Below are 20,298 nucleotides of genomic sequence, written 5' to 3'. Positions count from 1 at the left end.
CCGTAACGTGTCAGAGAGGATTCTGGGAATGATGTCCGAGCTCCCGGCCTCCTCAGTCTCCGGACCTCTATTCTGTCTGGCCCGTTCTTAGTCCGGAGCTGAATCTTGGGATTTAATCAGTGAATGGTTTGGGGGGTGGGGCTTACAATGGACCAGCCACGCCTCTTCCTGTTACATTTACCACGTTGCAGTAAAGTGCTCTGCTTTTGTATTTCACCCCACAGACCAGCTGAAGAGCGAGCAGGAGCTGACGGACGAGAAGCAGATCCTGAACGAGATGCTGGACGTGGTGGAGCAGCGGGACGCACTGGTGGCGCTGCTGGAGGAGCAGAGGCTGCGCGAGAAGGAGGAGGACAAGGACTTGGAGGAAGTGATGCTATCCAAAGGCTACAACCTGAACTGGTCCTGAGGGTCCTTCCGGAGTTGTCTGGGCCCCTCGTTGTGACGAGGGGTCGGTGTGTCTTAAACATGGCGGTCAGCCGAGAGCTGCTGTCCTTCCCAGGGAGATGTTATGTGGTCCCGTTAACCCTCGCACAGCGCAGATAATGGAGGCAGTTTCCCACCGAAGGGATGTGATTTTTTTTTTTTTTTTTGCCACTGGGAAGACGTTCAGAGCTGCGGCCTCTATTCAGGTTTACATTACGCTGCCATTTCCAGTGGTGCCGGGCGCGGACCACGCGGGACCCTCACCCTGGACAGCGGGGAAGTGATCGCTCACTTGCAGTTGGGGGATTTGGCCACTAGGTGGCTCCTCAGTCGCTCGTTTTATCGTAAGGCGCCCCCTCAAACGTGGAGCGGTGGGTGTCAGCGGGAACCTGACAGCATTCATAGGGGCGGGCGCCGGCAGCCGCTCTCCCCCATTCCTTCACCGTAGTCGCAGATTGTATCCGGCGTGAATGATGAGGATGTTGCCACCTTCTACCCCTTGGAACAGCTGAGCAGCGCAGTATCATCACTCAGTCCCCGAGACCTCCACCGTCTCGTAAAGGCTCTTCCATCACAGTGCCGCAGCTAGCGGCCGTTTATTTGCTCTTTCAGGACACGATGGGTTAAGTGACGTCCGCACTGAGGATAATGCTCCTTTTTTCTTATTCCACACTTTTTTTTTTTTGTAATTCCTCGAAATGTCAGGATCAGATGTCCATAGCAACCAAATCAGATTCCACCTTTTCCCTCACAGTTAATGAATGCAGGCTCCTGATTGGTCGCCACAGGCAGCTCCTCCGTGTTGTCTTCTGTTTCAGCCAATAATAATTGTCCTTGCTGGGTGCGTCACAGTATCGGTGTCTCCCATTGGTCTGTCCTAAATGTGGCTGAACTACTTGGAAATTAGAGCAATAGCGCTGAAGGTCGCACACCGCGGCCTCGTCAGTCTCGTTCTTAAAGGGGCGGCTGTGTTTTTTTGCTTTTTTTTTTGTTGTTACCCATAAGCCTGCTGCATTGTATGATACGACTGAATGTCTTCACGTTTCTGAGGCCGCGACACTTTTATATTTTATGTTACATAGCAGATATTGATTGTGCTGCAGACGCTCGTCCCGGTGTTCCGCGCACCGGTGGTCTCCGCGTCATCACTGCCGCCATTGTGAAGCTTCCGAACAATGCTACAGATGGATATATAGTGGAGGAGTCAAAACTCAGGAACGTCGGCCCCGCGGTATCGTGAGCGACATCGCCTGATGCACACGTAACGCAAGACATCAGATTTGTACCTCACCGGACCTCTGCCGGCGCCATTACTTATCCATACCGGCTCTTTAAACCTTAAAGGGGTTTTTAACAAAATCCGGCTCTCAAAATGTAGAGATGAAGAAATGAAAGACAAATTGCTACTTTATCAAGGAGTTAAAGGAGAAGTCCATCGATGGAGCCCTGTGAGGAGAAGCTGAGTTAGCCGAACTAAGAGTCCAACAGTTGCCCATAGCAACCAATCACAGCGCAGCTTTCATTTTTACCAGAGTAACCAATCACAGCTCAGCTTTCTCTTTTACCAGAGCAGCCAATCACAACAGTTTTCATTACTCCACCTCTGCTTTAGACATGAAAGCTGTGCTGTGATTGGTCGGTATGGGCAGGATCTGCATGTGACCCCAGAGAGTAGGGGGCTTCCTGAGTTATAACGACCTGTCATAACACGCCGTTCACCATCGGAATCGCAGAGAGAAAATGCCGCTCTCCGGGGGGAACGGGGCGATCACCGATTCCCAATCTGCAGGGATTAAACGGAAATTACATCCAAGATGGTGGGAAAAGGTCCAAACCATTTTCAGCCTCCTCGCCCAGCCTGGAGGCGTCCTGACTCGCCCATCGATGGCCGTCCTGCTGCAGGTCACGTTCGGAAGCCATGACGCCTGCTCTGCACAACCCCGGACCACCCACAGGGGGCTGTTCACCGTGGTCTTTCTGCTTTTTGGCGGAGGAGGGGCAATAGTGACCCGTCTGGGCACCCGGTCACTCATCGGTGCCCCTCTGCCTCAGTGCCCGGGCGGGCGTTACCAGGCTCCTCCTCTTCTAGGTCTCATCGCCCTGAGATTTGCTCAGACACTGTTATCACTTTGGTTTAATTGTGTTTTTGTTTTTTTTTTAACTTATTTTTTAATACTTGAAAGAGATTTGCTGTTTTATATATAAAAGGTTCAGAACTGAAAACTGCGTCCTGTCTCTTTAAATATCTCCTGATTTGGGGGGGAAAGGGATCTGTCCTTAGCCAATGACTAGTGTTAGAGACTTACTGCTACAGTGTCCCCATGACAACTCTTCCTGTTAACACAAGTAGAGAGTTCAGATATGTGATGGGTACCCTGCGCTACAGGAGGCAGTAATGGCTGATAACAGGGAGTAATAGACTGTAGTCTCCTCCCCCAGTACTGGCTGATAACAGGGAGTAATAGATTGCAGTCTCCTCCCCCAGTACTGGCTGATAACAGGGAGTAATAGATTGTGGTCTCCTCCCCCAGTACTGGCTGATAACAGGGAGTAATAGATTGTAGTCGCCTCCCCAGTACTGGCTGATAACAGGGAGTAATAGACTGTAGTCTCCTCCCCAGTAATGGCTGATAACAGGGATTGTAGCCTCTTCCCCCGGTAATGGCTGATAACAGGGAGTAACAGATTGTAGTCCCCCCCCCCCAGTAATGGCTGATAACAGGGAGTAATAGACTGTAGTCTCCTCCCCCAGTAATGGCTGATAACAGGGAGTAATAGACTGTAGTCTCCTCCCCCAGTAATGGCTGATAACAGGGAGTAATAGATTGTGGTCTCCTCCCCCAGTAATGGCTGATAACAGGGAGTAATAGATTGTGGTCTCCTCCCCCAGTAATGGCTGATAACAGGGAGTAATAGATTGCAGTCTCCCCCCCAGTAATGGCTGATAACAGGGAGTAATAGATTGTGGTCTCCTCCCCCAGTAATGGCTGATATCAGGGAGTAATAGATTGTGGTCTCCTCCCCCAGTAATGGCTGATAACAGGGAGTAATAGATTGTAGTCTCCTCCCCCAGTACTGGCTGATAACAGGGAGTAATAGATTGCAGTCTCCTCCCCCAGTACTGGCCGATAACAGGGAGTAATAGATTGTAGTCTCCTCCCCCAGTAATGGCCGATAACAGGGAGTAATAGATTGCAGTATCCTCCCCCAGTAATGGCTGATAACAGGGAGTAATAGATTGCAGTCTCCTCCCCCAGTACTGGCTGATAACAGGGAGTAATAGATTGCAGTATCCTCCCCCAGTAATGGCTGATAACAGGGAGTAATAGATTGCAGTCTCCTCCCCCAGTAATGGCTGATAACAGGGAGTAATAGATTGTAGTCTCCTCCCCCAGTAATGGCTGATAACAGGGAGTAAAAACTCTTCGAAGTCTTAAGGGTCTGATAACTGGGTGTAATACTTAAAGGGGTTGTCTCAAATTAGAAAGTTTCACCTGTGCTCTAGAAAGGGGATAAGATGCTGATCTCTGGGGGTCCGCGCACAGAGACCCTTCTACATCCTGGGAATGAGGCTTTACAGATCTCTGCCCCTGGACTTCCCCTTTTAACTGTGATTTGACAGTGTGTGACCTTAAGGGACCCGATTCCTGCTGGGACCTGATGGATTGGGGAAATCCGGTCTGATCACATCTCTTCCCACAGCCGAAGACGACTCCACATGTTTTCAGAGAAATGATCACAGATGTGAAAGTGAAACCAGCAAAGTTCCTGGCAGTGGAGGCCTCTGTGACTGTGCGGAATTCTCTGTCCTGTGCTCACATCTCTGGATGTTATGACTTTTGTATTCTGCATTTTCACCTGTTTCCTCCCCTCCAGGCTCTTAGTTATTATTTTCAGTTGTCTCTGAGCTGGTAGGAGGAGACTGACTGCTGTGATGTTTCCTATACACACCACACAGAGACATGCAGACATGAGACTGCAGAGACCCGTGTGTCGTAAACCGTGCCTTCCCCCGTCCCACCACTCCGTAATAAAAGATACCAAGAAACCTGGATGGGTTGAACAGGTCGGTCACAGTTTATTTTGCAAAGTAGAGAAGGGCAATTACATTTCGCGACGGACTCATTGCTGAAGGCCCCAGCCGACGACCGCTGGGCCAGCAAGCCGATGAGAGGTTACGAACCTTTGCCCCCCTCTACCTACCGCCACGGAGGATCATGTGTATTACCTACACAGGACTCCGACCCCCCACACAACCTCGTTAGAGCCTGTTCAACACCATCCCGCAAACCCTACGAAAATATGTCGAGCCCGACGTCCGTGAGGTGGATGCCATCCGGTCTTAGTGAAGCTACATTGTTCCCTTCTAGCTCTTGGTGGCGAACCACAATGCCGTAATTTTCTCTCACCAACTTCGACGTCTTTGTGTTAATCCTTTTTCTTGAGTTTTCGATGGCTTTCACGTCCTTGGCTCCGTGCCAAACCGCTCGAGGTATTATCTCAGACCACACCAGCACCATATCCGGTAATAAACAAACAAACCGTTCGACATCTGTTGACCTTACTGTGTACAGCACGGCCCCTTTTCGTTTGCCCAAATCATTGCCTCCGGCATGTAGCACCAGCACCTCCGGCCCCTTGGCCCTCTTGGCGATGTCGACCATCTCCAGGAAGATCTGACGCCACCGGAGCCCTTTGATGCCTCTCCAGCTGACTTCCAGCTTCGGGAAGCCGACATTTGTTCCGCCCGGCCGCAGTTTGGCTCTTTCGTACGCCCAGTAGGCAAAAGAATGCCCCACTACCCAAACTGTGGGCTTAAAGCTGCCTGTAAGAGACAAAAGTGTTAAAGCAGGTCTGGTCTTATGTATCTGGCAAAGCATGCGGATTTCCAGCGGCCCATTCTCTGCACCTCGACTTCCGATACCCCCGCTCTAGCTGCTTCGGTAGCCGCCCCTCTTTGGAAGGAATGTGTCCCATATTCTCTCAGAGCCACGCCGACTGCCTCTAGGCACTGTCTAAAAATCGCTTGAAATTGATATTTTGTAAGAGGGGACCCATCGGTGCGTGAAAGATAGAATCTACCCGAATGTCTTACTACCGCATAGTGTTTAACTATTTTTACGGGGCATATAGGGCCGTCTGACACCTTGCCCAATACCCATGTCCCCTTCCCGGTGGGGTCGCATTTGGATCTCCGTACTCTAATGCGCAGAGCTTTGCTGCATATGACGAGGTCTTCGTTGATTAAACCGCCTACTGATGCTGTTTTTTGACTGCGGCACTAATTCACTGACGCGAAGCGCCCCGAAGAAGGCGATTGCGTACGCCGCAGATATCAGCGTTGCCTCGTATTGTGGCTTGCACACTGATGAAGATATTGCAATTATGTCATGCAGTAGCCGTAAGGAAACTGGGCGACGGCATTCCTGGCTAGGTTGAAGCCTTCTCCAGCCTTTAACGGCTTGTTTGATGAAAAATATTTGGTTACGTCCACCCACCCCAGCAGCTGAACGAATGAGGCTATTCCCGATAGATGACGTTGCGCTAATGTCCCTGACGCACCTCTCCGCCCGAGCCGTTGTAAGAGTTCTACTAAGACGTCGCATCTCGCCCGGTCGTACCTATCGACTGGTCTTCCTTGCGTTAGCGAGCACCACTCCTCCCATGCCTTACCGTAAACCTGCCAAGTCGCCGGTGTCACTGAAGCGCGGATTAAGGGCATCAGTGATTGGCCACCATGTCCCAGAGGGAAGGAGGACATCGTAGGCCTGACGTTTGCTCCCTGGGGAGGAAGAGTTTGAATGCCTGCCAATCGGAAGATAACAAAGTTAAACGATTTTTTCATCTACAGTCGCCGTAAATGTAGCTCGGCACCAGATGTTGTGTTTCAGGCATAGTAGTGCCAGGCGTCGCAACAGCGCGAGTGCCGGCTGAGAAGAAGAGGGCATGCTGTTTAGGGCTTTTGCTGTTCTCAGCTGTTTGGTTAGAAATCTGATGTTCGTATTTTCCAATTGGGCCCCCATAGCTCGACTGATGTTACTATTGCCAAAATTTCTACCAGTGCTGGGTCACGGCCCCATGTGGCCGTGGTCCATAGTTCAGGCCATTGGCCTTTTCACCACTGGTCCTTGTAGATTGCTGCGAAACCATCTGTAATATTTCCACCGACCATTAGGCCTAAATCTTTGTTTGGCGTCTCCCACGCCATAATGCATATATGCCCCGCGCCATAAACTTGTAGGACTTCCGGAATGTCCTCCAGACCAGCAAGTCTGCCTTCAGGGAGCGGTTGAGTCTAATTTCTAGTATGTTGAAGAAACCGTATGTAAAGCTGGGGTTTAATTGATGATTGGTATGTCAAGCCCATCAATAATCTCATTTACAGTCCTCTGAGCACATTCCCCGGGACCTGTATTCATTGCCCGCATTATGAAACCATATTTCACCCGTTCTCAAAGTCCACCTCAGGGACCCTTGTTCCACCGTCCGCTGAGCCCCGGACCATTGAGTTCGCCAAATGAAAAACACTCACCGCTATCTGATTCTGGCAGAGTGACTCCCATTGATGGAGGAACTCCTGCTCCAGTGTAGTTTATTCTCATTTGCCAGTAAAAGCCCGTTCGGCATTGATTTATCATTGATTCGTCATAGTCGTAGTAACCGCCTTTTTCGGCATCGATTCAAGTAACCACCTTTTCGGCGTTAATTCATTATTGATCATACCATGCACACCGATTGTGTGCTCCGACTCCTGTGTAGCTCGTTTGTAAACCCTTCAGTTGAAGGATGAAAAACCGGCTCCTGTTGGTTGGACTGGCTGGTAGCCCTGGGTGAAGATTCACTCAGGCTGTCAGTCAGCGATGGAGCACACAATGATTTTAATGGGCCCGCCATCGAGCCTAGTTCTACTCCTTTTGTAGAATCTTGGGGAATTCGCGTGCTGATTTTAACTTGGGACTGGGTTCGAAGGGGATATAGAAGCCGTATTTAAAGCAGAAATGTGGCTGTTGCACCGCTTTTTATTGGGATAACGGTTTAGCCATGGGCCCATCGCGGTTATGTTCGCTGGGGTGAAAATCTCGCAGGCGCTCTGTTTGCTTGGCGGGTACACCTGGATGCAGGGTGTCCACCTCCGCAGGAGGAGCAATATCTCCACGTATTCATTACCCCAAACTTTCTGCTTCGTCTCTAAGTCTACGTGCGCTCCCAGAAAATTACTTTCACGGGGGATAGAACTCAAGTTGTCTTTATCAGGAAACAGGAGCTTAACCACTCAGCCATCAGCTCAACTGGCGTAACCAAACGTCCGTCGGACCATATGTCTACGTAAGCATTATCCCAAATTTTTTGCTTTGTCTCTAACTCAACGTGCGCTCCTAGCGGGCTAACTCCACAGAAAAATGCATCCTTGTGCAGACTAGCTGCTTGGGTGGTGCTAGTGTCAGTTGGTACGCCTGGGCGTGTTAACTGCTGAACTAGGGTCTTAATAGCGGCTGCCAGCTCGCTTTCTCCCGCATTTCGTATTGTAGAGTGCTCACCGACATCAAAGAACTCACCGCTGTCAGATGCAGGCTGAGTGTCTCCGGACGGAGGTACTCTGGCTCCTGCCGTGGCGCTGTCCTGGTGCTGGCCGCCCGCCCAGGAGGATGAAGATGGCGTGCCAGCGGCCAGCGCCGTGGCACGGGGATGTCTTCTGCTGCATTGTCTGGTGCCGAGCGTCCCCCGGAGAGGGAGGTGCTCCGGCTTCTATTGTTTCGATGGTTCGGTGCTGGCTGGTGGACCGGGGAGGTACGTATGGCATGTCTCCCCGTACGTCAGCCCAGGAAGGAGTACGTGATGGATGACATCTGTTGTGTGCTCGAGGATGAGAGGCTATTGGGGCTCTGCCTGGTCCGTAACGGGGGGTGTCAGTGTCTGTTCCCACTGGGTACCCGCTCTGGGTGTCCGGTGAGACCGCCGTCTTTCGGCATGCGACCGGTACCGCCCGTTGTAACTTCCCGATGTATCTGAGCAGGTTGTGGATGGCGAGCGCCATCCGGAGGAGCGGGATCTATGGTGGCTCCTGTGTGAGTGGTGTCGGCATCTGGAGTGGGAATGCCGACAGCTAGAGGGACAGCGGGAGCGGTGGTGGGAGTCTACTGATGAGGGTGAAGACGATCTGCGGCATCTATGCCTGCGATCGCCCTGTCTAGGGGTTGTTAGGTGCATTTACCTCGGGAGTAGGGGGGACGTTACCTTGGCCATGGGGTGTGAGCGGCGGTGCAGGGGGTAGGGCCGGGGAAGGTGCGGAGACTATAAGGCTGGCACCGCAGGGTGAGCGCAGAAGGGCGGGGACTGATAGGAAACTGCGATTTGCGTTTGGGAGCATGGGGGTGTTGGCGGCACGTAATTTATTGCAGTTGTGTTAGTGTTTGGTGCGTAGATTCCTGGCTGCGGAGCGTGCTGGCTGGTCTGGATAGACCAGTCATCACGCTCCGCGGCCGTGTTCGTGGCTCTGGCCCCCGACTGCCCGCTCCCCCGCACAGGCAAAGCCGATGTGCATGCTGGGGGGACATGGCGGGCAAGGGGTGGGCTGGCCAGAGGCCCACGGTGGTGCAGTCCTGTTCTGGTAGGGGCCGGTCCAGCGCTCCGTGGTGGGTACTGGCACGGGGGGCTAGTGAGCGCTGTCTGTGAGGCGCCCCCCCGACCGATTTGGCGGGTTGGGGCCCCACAGACTAAAGTTGCGCTGCTGCTGCTTCCCGGGGAGTAAGTGGGCGGGGCTTGGCGGTCCCATGCCGGCATCAGGGAGGGGAGACTCCCTGACGCTGCAGGGGACTCGCGGTGTGCCTGGGCTGGCTGCCCCCCGGTCCTCTTGAGCGGCTGGCGCGCCGCCGAGGACCCCGAGGCAGCGGGTGATCCCCTGCCTTCCTCCGCAGCACTGAATGTCTGCCGGGAGGAAATGGGGCCGGAAGTGGGCGTGTCCCACAGGGCCCGTGCTGCACTTTGGGAGGCAGGGCGGCCTGTGTAAGAGGGGGAGGCTGCCACTATGTGCGCCGGGCCCTGAGCCTTAGATTGGGGACCGGAAGTGACCGGGGCCCGGGCGCACTTGTAGTTAGGAGCGGGCGCTTGGCACCGGCGGGCAGCGGAGCCTGAAGTAGACGTCGCGACGCCCGCCGCGCCCCCCGGAGCCGCACGTGGGGCAGAAGCGCGGCGGCTAGTCAGCGCTGGCTCTGCTCCAACACGCAGGCGCTCGGGAGGAACGCCCCGAGCGTCTACCTGGCGTCGCAGCTGCACCATGATCAGCGGGAGCGCCGGGAGCTGAGAGAGGGGGACCGGGGTCTGCGGTGGACGGGGCCAACACTAAGGGCAGTTGAGCGGGAGTTAGCTGCGCTGGGGAGACAGGGGAGAAAGAGACCCCAGGAGAGGGGGTGTGCAGGGACGGAGCCCTGGGGGAGGCTAGGGGGTGAGGAGAGGGAACAGCAAGGTGAGCACCCAGGCCAGAATTAGGGGATCGCGACCATTGCTCACCTTCCTGTGCAGCTCCCCGCTGTAGGGCCTCGGTCGTAGGGGCAGCCATGGTGGTCAGGAGATCAGGGAGACAACAGCTTCCAAGGGTCAGCCGGGGAGAAAGAGGGAGAACCTGGCCCGGCACTAGAATTTAACCCCTGAGGGTGTGGCCAGACTTCCCTCCTCTCCCCGGTTGGTCCGCTGGGCGTCCCAATCATGACCTCACCTGGGACAGTAGTGGGAGGGGGGAATTGGGCACTGCACAGTTTTCCCCTCTAGCTATCCCTTAAGGGCTCCGCAGTCAGAGGCACGTTCCTTATACAGTACCGTGCCTACCAGGAAGCATGGAGGACATTATACAAAAGTATAGAGCAGGAGAGATGTGAATCCAGCTCTGGTGAATAAATAAGTACTTAAAAGTATGCAGCATAGGAAGCTTTTATATATCAATACTGAGCAGTGTAGCAGTAAATTCAGAGCTTGGGTGAAAAACACTAGAAAGTATCAGCATGGCTGACTTTGTAAAGCAGTATTGAGAAGTGTGATGAAATCAGCAGGGTGGTAAGAAAAGCTTTTACTAGACAGCAGTACTGAGCGTTGTAGCAGTGAATCCAGCACAGGGTTGAGAAGAACACTAGAAAGCAGCAAGATGGAGGATATAAAGCAGCAGTACTGAGCAGCATTGCTGTACGTCCAGCACTTCAGTGAGATAATCACTTCGTAGACCGTAGCAGAATAGAGGAAAAGATAAAGCAGTACTGAAAAGTGTAAATATTAATTCAGCAATGGACTGAGATACACTCTTACTAGAAAGCTGCAGCAGGAAGGATATTGTACATCAGAACTGGGCAGTTTAGCTGTGAATTCAGCTTTAAAGTGAGAAACACTGGAAAGCAGCCTGGAGGACATTATGTGGCTCTACTGAGCAGTGTAGCAGCATATCCAATTCTAAGGTTTGTTAAACACTTAATAGAAGCTGAGGAAATGAAGATATTATCTGAGATTACTGAGCATTGTAGATGTGCATGCAGCTACAGGCCTCAAATATGGGGAAAAAAAAGGTGTCAAGCCCTCCGACCCCCTGCAGCTACAGACCTGTGTAACCTATATGTGGGAGGAGGGGCTTATAATGCTGGCTGTCACATGGGGCTGACGACTATGGAAAGGGAGACATCTTGGCGTCCGCCTGATTACTTCATAGACAGTGGGCGAGGCTACATTTCTAGGGGTGTGGCCATGATATAAGGGTGGGGCTTATCAGGACCAATCTATCAGGAATTATCCTGTGCTGGAGCCAGTGAGACATTTCAGCCGTGAGGAGACGGTTTTGATGTTTGTTGAAATCAATTTTAATGAATTCTCCAGACCGGAGGAAAGAGTATAAGGGGAGGAGACAAAGTTAATGTTGGGCTGAAGGTAACCAATCACAGTACTGCTTACATGCTTTAACTGCAAGTTAGAACAAGAGCAGCAATATGATTGGTCGGTGTAGACCTGCCCTTATCTATAAAGCGCAGGTGGGGGAGGGGCAGTATATAACCCATCCCCCTCACACGTATAGCACAATGCTGGGGCTCCGCCAACTGATGGAGCAAGTCCTCGCCGGGGAGGAAATCTCCGGATGTCATGAGGTTTCTAATGTTGTGCGGCAGCCAAAGAGCAACTAAGATGGAAAGCAAAACCTACACCTGTGTGATACTGTGCTGAGCCATGTATCTAATCCCATAATGTGATACTCGGTGCTTGTGCCGACGCTTGGGAGTGGGCCCCCTCGTTTGCTCTGGGCCCCGGTACTTGCAATACTTCTCCCCATTCCTCCGCTGCGGCGTCTTCTGTGCTTTCTGTATGGAGCATTATATGGGGCCCATTATTCTCTATGGAGCATTATATGGGGCCCATTATTCTGTATGCGCATTATATGGGGCCCATTATTCTCTATGGAGCATTATATGGGGCCCATTATTCTGTATGGAGCATTATATGGGGCCCATTATTCTGTATGCGCATTATATGAGGCCCATTATTCTCTATGGAGCATTATATGGGGCCCATTATTCTGTATGCGCATTATATGGGGCCCATTATTCTCTATGGAGCATTATATGGGGCCCATTATTCTGTATGCGCATTATATGGGGCCCATTATTCTGTATGGAACATTATACGAGGCCCATTATTCTCTATGGAGCATTATATGGGGCCCATTATTCTGTATGCGCATTATATGGGGCCCATTATACTGTATGGAGCATTATATGGGGCCCATTATTCTCTATGGAGCATTATATGGGGCCCATTATTCTGTATGCGCATTATATGGGGCCCATTATTCTGTATGGAACATTATACGAGGCCCATTATTCTGTATGTGCATTATATGGGGCCCATTATTCTATATGGAGCATTATATGGGGCCCATTAATCTGTATGGAGCATTATATGAGGCCCATTATACTTTATGGAGCATTATACGAGGCCCATTTTTCTCTATGGAGCATTATATGGGGCCCATTATTCTGAACTAGATGGTGGCCCGATTCTAACGCATCAGGTATTCTAGAATATGTATGTAGTATAAATCCCGTACCAATATCGCTGACTGGTTGCGGCCGGGCGCGACCAATCAGCGAAGCGTGGTTCAAATCCCACACCAATTCGCTGCCGTACTGCGCCTGTCGTTGATTGGTCGCGGGCCGCTGGCACAACCAATCAGCGATGCCGGATTTCCGTTACAAACAGACAGAATTAGACGATTATACAGTATAGATGGTGGCCCGATTCTAACGCATCGGGTATTCTAGAATATTTATGTATATAGCAGCCACATAGTATATAGCACAGCCCATGTAACACAGACAGCCACGTAGTATATAGGAGCCACGTAGTATATAGGAGCCACGCAGTATATAGGAGCCACGCAGTATATAGCACAGCCACGTAGTATATAACAGCCCACGTAATATATAGCACAACCCATGCAGTATATAACACAGCCCACGCAGTATATAGCACAGCCCACGCAGTATATAGCACAGCCCACGCAGTATATAGCACAGCCCACGTAGTATATAACAGCCATGTAGTATATAACAGCCCACGTAATATATATAACCCAGGCCACGCAGTATATAACAGCCCACGCAGTATATAACAGCCCATGTAATATATAGCACAACCCACGCAGTATACAACACAGGCCACGCAGTATATAACAGCCCACGTAGTATATAGCACAGCCCACGTAGTATATAGCACAGCCCATGCAGTATATAACACAGCCCACGTAGTATATAACAGGCCACGTAATATATAGCACAGCCCAAGCAGTATATAACACAGCCCACGTAGTATATAGCACAGCCCACGCAGTATATAACAGCCCACGTAGTATATAGCAGTGTGGGCACCATATCCCTGTTAAAAAATAAAATAAAAAATAGTTATATACTCACCCTCTGCTGTCCAGCGAAGCTGTCCTGATGCGCTCGCTGCTGCCGCCAGCTTCCGTTCCCAGAGATGCATTGCAAAATTACCCAGATGACTTAGTGGTCTCGCGAGACCGCTAAGTCTTCTGGGTAATTTCGCAATGCATCTCTGGGAACGGAAGCAGGCGGCAGCCGCGCCCATCGGCAGACGACGGAAGGTAAGAATAGAAGGCTTTTGTTTATTATTATTTTTAACATTGGATTTTTTTACTATTGATGCTGCATAGGCAGCATCAATAGTAAAAAGTTGGTCACACAGGGTCAATAGCAGCGGTAATGGAGTGCGTTACCCACGGCATAATGCGGTCTGTTAACGCTACCATTAACCCTGTGTGAGCGCTGACTGGAGGGGAGTAAGGAGCGGCCATTTTGCGGCCGGACTGTGCCCGTCGCTGATTGGTCGTGGCCGTTTGTCCGCGACCAATCAGTGACTTGGGATTTCCGTGACAGACAAACAGACGGAAGTGACCCTTAGATAATTATATATATATATATATATATATACTAACTGGTGGCCCGATTCTAACATATCGGGTATTCTAGAAGGCGCAGCCACGTGGTATGTTGCACAGGTTATGTAGTATATTGGACAGTCCACGTAGTACATTGCACAGGCCACGTAGTATATTGGACAGCCGACGTAGTATTTTGGACAGCGCATGTAGTAAATTGCACAGTCCACGTAGTAAATTGCACAGCGCACGTAGTATATTAGCCAGCCAACATAGTATATTGCACTGCCCACGTAGTCTAGGAATGTGCATGTCCCCGTAGTATATGGACAATGATGATTCCAGAATTCGCGGCAGACTGTGCCCGTCGCTGATTGGTCGAGGCAACCTTTATGACATCATCGTCGCCATGGCAACCATTATGACATCTACGTCGATACTGTGCCCGTCGCTGATTGGTCGAGGCGAATTCGCGGCAGACTGTGCCTGTCGCTGATTGGTCGAGGCAACCTTTATGACATCATCGTTGCCATGCTGTGCCCGTCGCTGATTGGTCGAGGCCTGGCGGCCTCGACCAATCAGACGCGGGATTTCCAGGACAGACAGACAGATAGAAAAACCCTTAGACAATTATATATATATAGAGATAGATGGAGGACTATATAGGAGGAAATTGTGTTTTCTAAAGGGTGCACTGCTGAGGACAGTTTCTACATTTAACAATATCCTGTTTTCCTCAAATACTACATGTGTACTGAAACCTGTGGACCCTCAATCACCTGAATCCCCTCTGCTGTTTGGTATTGTAGAAATTACAATAGATATCACTCATGTAATGTAAGAAGTATGTAAAATCTTTGGCAGTGTATTATACCTAAAGATGTGTTAAAGTATTTGCCCCCTTCCTGATTTCCTATTCTTTTCCATGTTTGTCATATTTAAATGTTTCTGATCACCAAACAAATGTAAATATTAACCAGAGATAACACAAGCAATAACAAAATGCAGTTTATAAATGAAGATCTTTATTTTTAAGGGGAAAAGAAATCCAAACCTACAGGGTCCTGTGTGAGAAAGTGATTGCCCCCCCATCCCCCTTAAAACATAAATTATCTGTGGTTTATCACATCTTTGGGAAGCTGAGTTCACATTCCCTAGCCACCCAGGCCTGTTTACTGCCTCACCTATTTTCAATCAAGAAATTACTTAAATAGGACCTGCCTGACAAAGTGAAGTAGACCAAAGGATCCTCAAAAGCTAGACGTCATTCCGCTATCCAAAGATATTCTGAAACAAATTAGAAACAAAGTAACTGAGATCTATCAGTCTGGAAAAGGTTATAAAGCCATTTCTCAAGCTTTGGGACTCCAGCGAACCACAATGAGAGTAGTTATCCACAAATAGCCAGAACATGAAACAGTGGTGAACCTTCCCAGGAGTGGCCGGCAGACTAAAATTACCAGAAGAGCACAGCGCAAACAAATCCAACAGGTCACAAAAGACCCCACAACAACAACCAAGGAACTGCAGGCCTCACTTGCCTCTCTTAAGGTCAGAATTCATGACTCCACCATAAGAAAGAGACTGGGAAAAAATGGGCAGCATGGCAGAATTCCAGGACTTTTGGGAGAACACTCTGTACTAAGGAGACAAAAGTTTAAATTTTTGGAAGGTCTATGTCCCATTACATCTGGCAGAGATGTAACACAGCATTTCAGAAAAGGAACATCATACCAACAGTAAAATATGGTGGTGGTAGTGTGATGGTCGGGCTGTTTTGCTGCTTCTGGACCTGGAAGACTTGCTGTGGTAAATGGAGTCATGAATTCTGCTGTCTAACAAAAAATCCTGAAGGAGAATGTCCGGCCATCTGTTCCTGACCTCAAGCTGAAGCACACTTGGGTTAATGCAGCAGGACAATGATCCAAAACACACCAGCAAGTCCACCTCTGAAAGGCTTAAGAAAAACAAAATGAAGACTTTGGAGCGGCCTAGTCAAAGTCCTGACCTTAATCCAACTGAGATGCTATGGCCTTAACAAGGCGGTTCATGCTCAGAAAGCTCCAATGTGGCCAAATTACAACAATCCTGCAAAGATGAGCGGCAAAAATTCCTCCAGAGCGTTGTAATTGACTCATTGCCAGTTATCACAAACACTGGATTACAGTTGTTGCTGCTAAGGGCCCAACCAGGTATTAGGTTTAGGGGGACAATCACTTTCTCACACAGGGCCCTGTAGGTTTGGATTTCTTTTTCCGTTAATGCAGTTTATAAATTAAGATCTTTATTATTGTGTGATTTATTTGTGGTTTCTTTGTCTAATATTTACATTTGTTTGGTATCGGAAACAAAACATGCAAAAGAATAATAAATCAGGAAGGGGGGTGAACACTTTATCACACAACTGTGTGTTATCTGTGCATCATGAATTGTGGGATGTGTTAAAGGGGCCCAATGAGACTTTCACCCGTGGCCCACCAACACCAGGAGCCGGCCCTGTGCGTCTGTTTATACCTGTGTGTATCTACTGTACGTGTGCTTCTCACTAAATTAGAATATCATCAGAAGCTTATTTCTGTTAATGTTATAAAGTATTCTAATTTACTGAGATAATGACTTTTGGGTTACATTGGCTGTAAGCCATAATCATCAACATTAACAGAAATAAACACTTGAAATAGATCACTCTGTGTGTAATGACTCTATAGAATATAGGAGATTCACTTTTTGTATTGAAGAACTGAAATAAATTCACTTTATGATGATATTCTCATTTAGTGAGAAGCTCCTGTATGTTTGTATGTATGAACATATTTGTTTTCAGTTCATGTATTGTCCTCCCCCTCACGCGACTTTCCCCTCTCCAGTCTATCCTTAATGCAGCAGCCAGGGTTGTCCATCTGGCTAATCGTTACTCGGACGTGCCCGCTCTTCGCCAGTCGTTACACTGGCTGCCCATTCATTACAGGATACAATTCAAAGTACTTGTTCTCACCCACAAAGCTCCGCACAGTGCGGCACCCCCTTACATCTCCTCCCTCATTTCTGTCTATCGGCCTAGCCGACCGCTGCGCTCTGCAAACGACTTTCGACTAACCTCTGCACTAATCCGTACCTCCCACTCCCGACTCCAAGACTTCTCCCGTGCTGCGCCAATCCTCTGGAATGCTCTACCCCAAGATATTAGGACCATCCACAATCTTCATAGTTTTAGGCGCTCGCTCAAAACTCATTTGTTTAGAGCGGCCTACCACATTCCCTAATCAGTCATTTTATGTTTGTGTGTAGCCCATTCACTATCTCCATCTATCCCCCACCCCCTGAAGATGGCCGGACCCTCATTGTAAATACATCATTGTAAATACACACCTGTACTTTGTATCTCCCCACCTCATTGTAGATTGTAAGCTCTCACCAGCAGGGGCGGCTTATTGTGCTTTATTATTGTATTGTTAACATTGTTACCTATGACTGCTGTGTTTGAAACTGTTAAACTGTAAAGCGCTGCGGAATATGTTGGCGCTATATAAATAAAGATTATTATTATTATTATGTATTATACTGTAATTGTGAAGAATAGGAAAACCAGCCAGGCTCTTTAACCCCTTCATGACCTTCTGATTTTCCGTTTTTCCGTGTTCGTTTTTCGCTCCCCTTCTTCCCAGAGCCATAACTTTTTTATTTTTCTGTCAATTTGGCCATGTGAGGGCTTATTTTTTGCAAAACAAGTTGTACTTTTGAACGACATCATTGGTTTTACCATGTCGTGTACTAGAAAACAGGAAAGAAATTCCACGTGCGGTGAAATTGCAAAAAAACTGCAATCCCACACTGGTTTTTTGTTTGGCTTTTTTGCTAGGTTCACTAAATGCTAAAACTGACCTGCTATTATGATTCTCCAGGTCATTACGAGTTCATAGACACCTAACATGTCTAGGTTATTTTTTAATCTAAGTGGTGAAAAAAAATTCCGAACTTTGCTAAAAAAAAAAAAAATTTGCGCCATTTTCCGATATCCGTAGCGTTTCCATTTTTCATGATCTGGGGTCAGGTGAGGGCTTATTTCTTGCGTGTTGAGCTGACGTTTTTTTAATGATACCATTTCGGTGCAGATACGTTCTTTTGATCACCCGTTATTGCATTTTAATGCAATGTCATGGCGACCAAAAAAAAAACAACGTTATTCTGGCGTTTTGAATTTTTTTCTCGCTACGCCGTTTAGCGATCAGGATCAGGTTAATGCTTTTTTTTATTGATCGGGCGATTCTAAACGCGGCGATACCAAATATGTGTAGGTTTGATTTTTTTTTTAGGCTAGAAGCTGGCACAACTCGATCGCCTCTGCTACATAGCAGCGATCATCAGATCGCTGCTATGCAGCAGAAATGCAGGTGTGCTGTGAGCGCCGACCACAGGGTTAGTAACCATAAAGGTCTCAAGGACCTCTATGGTTACTCAGCAGAAGCGTCGCTGACCCCCAATCATGTGACGGGGTCAGCGATGCGCTCATTTACGGCTGCCCGGCCGGAAGCGCCGGTTAAATGCCGCTGTCAGCGTTTGACAGTGGCATTTAACTAGGTAATAGCGGCTGGTGAATCGCAATTTCACCCGCCGCTATTGCGGGCCCATGTCATGTGAGAACAGCTGACATGTCCCGGCTTTGATGCGGGCTCACCGCCGGAGCCCTGCATCAAAGCGGGGTATCTGACCTCAGACGTACTATCCCGTCTGAGGTCAGAAAGGGGTTAAAGGGTTTTTCACCAAATAATCAAGTTATCTCAGATCCATAGAATCCAACCACTGCACCCTGAGATATTCTGAGAACGGGGTCTGCAGCATCGTCCTGAATGGAGCAGAGTTGTATGTGCTCGGCCTCTGCTCTCCATTATCTATAGAGCTGCTGAGCCCCCCAGAGATTCTGAGAACAGGGGTCTGCAGTGTGGTTCTGAATGGAGCAGAGTTGCACATGCTCGGCCTCTGCTCTCCATTATCTATAGAGCTGCTGAGCCCCCCAGAGATTCTGAGAACAGGGGTCTGCAGTGTGGTTCTGAATGGAGCAGAGTTGTACATGCTCGGCCTCTGCTCTCCATTATCTATAGAGCTGCTGAGCCCCCCAGAGATTCTGAGAACAGGGGTCTGCAGTGTCGTCCTGATTGGAGCAGAGTTGTGCATGCTTGGCCTCTGCTCTCCATTATCTATAGAGCTGCTGAGCCCCCCAGAGATTCTGAGAACAGGGGTCTGCAGTGTCGTCCTGAATGGAGCAGAGTTGTGCATGCTCGGCCTCTTCTCTCCATTATCTATAGAGCTGCTGAGCCCCCCAGAGATTCTGAGAACAGGGGTCTGCAGTGTCGTCCTGAATGGAGCAGAGTTGTGCATGCTTGGCCTCTTCTCTCCATTATCTATAGAGCTGCCGAGTTCCCCAGAGATTGAGAACAGGGGTCTGCAGTGTGGTTCTGAATGGAGCAGAGTTGTGCATGCTCGGCCTCTGCTCTCCATTATCTATAGAGCTGCTGAGCCCCCCAGAGATTCTGAGAACAGGGGTCTGCAGTGTGGTTCTGAATGGAGCAGAGTTGTACATGCTCGGCCTCTGCTCTCCATTATCTATAGAGCTGCCGAGTTCCCCAGAGATTCTGAGAACAGGGGTCTGCAGTGTCGTCCTGAATGGAGCAGAGTTGTGCATGCTTGGCCTCTTCTCTCCATTATCTATAGAGCTGCTGAGCCCCCCAGAGATTCTGAGAACAGGGGTCTGCAGTGTCGTCCTGATTGGAGCAGAGTTGTGCATGCTTGGCCTCTGCTCTCCATTATCTATAGAGCTGCTGAGCCCCCCAGAGATTCTGAGAACAGGGGTCTGCAGTGTCGTCCTGAATGGAGCAGAGTTGTGCATGCTCGGCCTCTTCTCTCCATTATCTATAGAGCTGCTGAGCCCCCCAGAGATTCTGAGAACAGGGGTCTGCAGTGTCGTCCTGAATGGAGCAGAGTTGTGCATGCTCGGCCTCTTCTCTCCATTATCTATAGAGCTGCCGAGTTCCCCAGAGATTGAGAACAGGGGTCTGCAGTGTGGTTCTGAATGGAGCAGAGTTGTACATGCTCGGCCTCTTCTCTCCATTATCTATAGAGCTGCTGAGCCCCCCAGAGATTCTGAGAACAGGGGTCTGCAGTGTCGTCCTGAATGGAGCAGAGTTGTGCATGCTTGGCCTCTTCTCTCCATTATCCATAGAGCTGCCGAGTTCCCCAGAGATTCTGAGAACAGGGGTCTGCAGTGTCGTCCTGAATGGAGCAGAGTTGTGCATGCTTGGCCTCTTCTCTCCATTATCTATAGAGCTGCTGAGCCCCCCAGAGATTCTGAGAACAGGGGTCTGCAGTGTCGTCCTGATTGGAGCAGAGTTGTGCATGCTTGGCCTCTGCTCTCCATTATCTATAGAGCTGCTGAGCCCCCCAGAGATTCTGAG

General features: G+C 49.6%; 1 protein-coding gene across 19 annotated transcripts in view; it reads left to right on the top strand.

Moving 5' to 3' along the window:
• MICAL3 (microtubule associated monooxygenase, calponin and LIM domain containing 3) overlaps nucleotides 1-2,649 on the top strand; it is a 71,641-nt gene extending 68,992 nt beyond the window's left edge. For all 19 annotated transcript variants that reach the window (XM_077267095.1, XM_077267094.1, XM_077267092.1 and 16 more), the window contains one exon: nucleotides 225-2,649. In XM_077267095.1, the coding sequence (XP_077123210.1) occupies nucleotides 225-409 (185 nt within the window). In that variant the 3' untranslated portion in view covers nucleotides 410-2,649. The remainder of the gene's footprint in view (nucleotides 1-224) is intronic.
• Nucleotides 2,650-20,298: the final 17,649 nt, after the last annotated feature.

Source organism: Ranitomeya variabilis, chromosome 5, assembly GCF_051348905.1.
Source record: "Ranitomeya variabilis isolate aRanVar5 chromosome 5, aRanVar5.hap1, whole genome shotgun sequence".
Classification (NCBI taxonomy): domain Eukaryota; kingdom Metazoa; phylum Chordata; class Amphibia; order Anura; family Dendrobatidae; genus Ranitomeya; species Ranitomeya variabilis.
Note: the sequence above shows the minus strand (reverse complement) of the source record. Positions and strands in the feature narration are given on the sequence as shown.